The sequence below is a fragment of the Rhagoletis pomonella genome, unplaced genomic scaffold (assembly GCF_013731165.1).
Source record: "Rhagoletis pomonella isolate Grant_MI unplaced genomic scaffold, Rhpom_1.0 Rhpom_scaffold_21082, whole genome shotgun sequence".
Classification (NCBI taxonomy): Eukaryota; Metazoa; Arthropoda; class Insecta; order Diptera; family Tephritidae; genus Rhagoletis; species Rhagoletis pomonella.
The window spans coordinates 1-2,343 of NW_023479598.1; the positions used below are offsets into that span (position 1 = coordinate 1).

The 2,343-nt window shown below is 38.6% G+C and overlaps 1 protein-coding gene across 1 annotated transcript; it reads right to left on the bottom strand.

Annotated features, from left to right (window-relative positions):
- Positions 1–224: 224 nt before the first annotated feature.
- LOC118732489 (uncharacterized histidine-rich protein DDB_G0274557-like) lies at positions 225–547 on the bottom strand (the record flags this gene model as incomplete). Its single annotated transcript, XM_036461615.1, has 1 exon — positions 225–547. A coding segment is annotated over exon 1 (323 nt), but the record flags the coding sequence as incomplete, so codon positions are not given.
- Between the last annotated feature and the right edge of the window lie 1,796 nt (positions 548–2,343).

Genomic DNA, 2,343 nt, shown 5'->3' on the forward strand with positions numbered 1-2,343 from the left:
CGCTGACGCCCCGCTGTGGTCCAGGCAACATGTTGTGACCATGGTAGTGGGCGTGCAGCTTCCGTTGCTGCCAACCACCCACTTCCGGTTCGTGCTGTACCTTCTCGAATGTTTCAAATGGTTTTTGCGGTTGTGGCTGAGTCTGAGGCTGTGTGTGTATTTGTGACTCGAACAATGCTTGTTGCTGCTGCTGCTGTTGTTGGTGGTGATGATGATGATGGTGCTGATGATGTTGCTGTTGCTGATGATGATGCTTATTATGATGGTGATGCGTGTGGCTATGCTGGTGTTGCGATTGCGACTGTTGCTCAACTCGTTCCCGCTGCTGATTGAGTTGATGGTGCTCCTGCTCCTGTCGTTGTTTATGATTATATGAATTGCTATTGTGCAGTCGCTCATCCATAGATTGCTCCACGACCACAGTGTCCACAGGAATTACGACATCTTCCTGCTGTTGCAACAACTTTTCCGTTTCCCCCACTTTCTCGGACAATGGCGCAAATTCTGTGGGCTGTGGCATTGTTTGAGTGGCCTCTAGCGGAGGCATCTCGGTAGCATATTTTGATGCAGCATTGCTGTTAATATTAATGCTATTGTTACCGTTGTTGTTATTGTCATAGAGTAGTGCGCTCTTGGCATGCGCACTGATTAAAACTAAGATAGCAGTGGCCAGCAGCAATGTGTAGTGGGTGCAACTGAGCAAGTTCCTTCGGCCATATCCGCTTCCGCTGCGGAATGTACGCAATCGCAAAGGAAATCGTTTTTTGGCGGCTATTGTGTGAATCGGCGTATGCGACATGCTCAACATCTTGCGCACGTTTTGTCAGACTTTCAGTTAAATTATCGATTTTACGTTAGAGATTTAAAATTTTTGCAATTTTCACTTGGTATTTCGCAATTTATTCTCTTCTAGTTATACGCAGATTTGATTTCTATTTTACACTCTAGGTTTGTTTTTTTTTTTAATTTTCCAAAACATCAGCCATATTGAATTCGCGTGCAGCGACACTTGGTTCACACTTTGATTGGTGCAACTTGCGTCACTATTCACTTAATTGCCGTTTTTTATTGATAGTTAATGCTAATAAAAGTATGTTGCTGTAATCGGAAAGAAAAAATAAAGAAATATGTTAGTATGTGTTTACATACATGTCTACATATGTAATTGAGTAAAATCACAGAATAAACAGTACTGTTTATTCTGTGGTAAAATACATTTGTAGTCGCAATGCATTAAGATGAACGAGATACGTTAGACTGGTTCAAAAAAGTCGCCTCTGAAAAAATTTTCGAAACAGTGAAAAAGTCGTACCCAAAATCAAAAACATTCTCAACTCAAAATTTAAAAAAATAAATAAATAAAACAGTTCACATACCAACGTCCACCAAAATTTCTTCTTCATCATTATTTTCTAGTTTTCGTGTTGCCTGTGGCGCTAGCGCAGCATCAACAGTTTTTTGTCTCTCTTGGACATTTGGTATTATTTGAGCTGTGACTGTTTTTGATTTAAGGTGCGATATGTAGTACATACATATGTACATGCAAACATATACTTAAGTATGAAAAAATTATTTTCTCTGAAAATATTAAATTTTTAACAGCATTTCAACTCCGCCATTTATTTATAAAATAGTTTGATACACCAAACTTGCTATAAATTTCCCCTTTAATCTAACCATCAATTTTTTCTACCCGCTACAATCTATGCACTCTCCAAACGAGTAAGCAAACCGCAATATAGTTGTTGAATAATCACTGCAACACAAAATTCATTGTCCCAAGCGAATTGATATAACCGTAATGTTTTTTTTTTTTTGACTTGGAAATCTAATTTAAGCCAAACATTGCCTGCAAACGCAGTTAGAACGAGACAATTAAAGCATTGCAGTACCTTTTTCTCCCTGTGTCAGTTTGTATGTTCCGTATGTACATTTGTACATTAGCTGGTCTTGTTAGTCGTTGTTACATTGTATTTTATATGCTGCTGAATTTGGCAACAAGTTTCGCCAACTCCGACTCGGAGGAATAATTGCCGAAAATGACTTTCAAAATTTACACTTCCAAATTGAAAGCTCTGTAAAGGACGCACTAAATGCGCTGTTGAGGTAGCAGGAGCACTGAAAACAAAGCTTACACATGTACATACCTATACACATAGCTTCTAGGGATGTAATTTTAAAATTTAAAGGCGGCCGAAAGCGGGTAAGAAATGCGCCGAAATATAGTGTTTTCCCCATTTTAACTTTTTCGACAATGCTTAATTTTTTAGACAAATTACACAGGCCTATGATGGTTTCTCCCTTGAAAAACTAATTAGCAATTTGAATAGGTATTAGGTACTA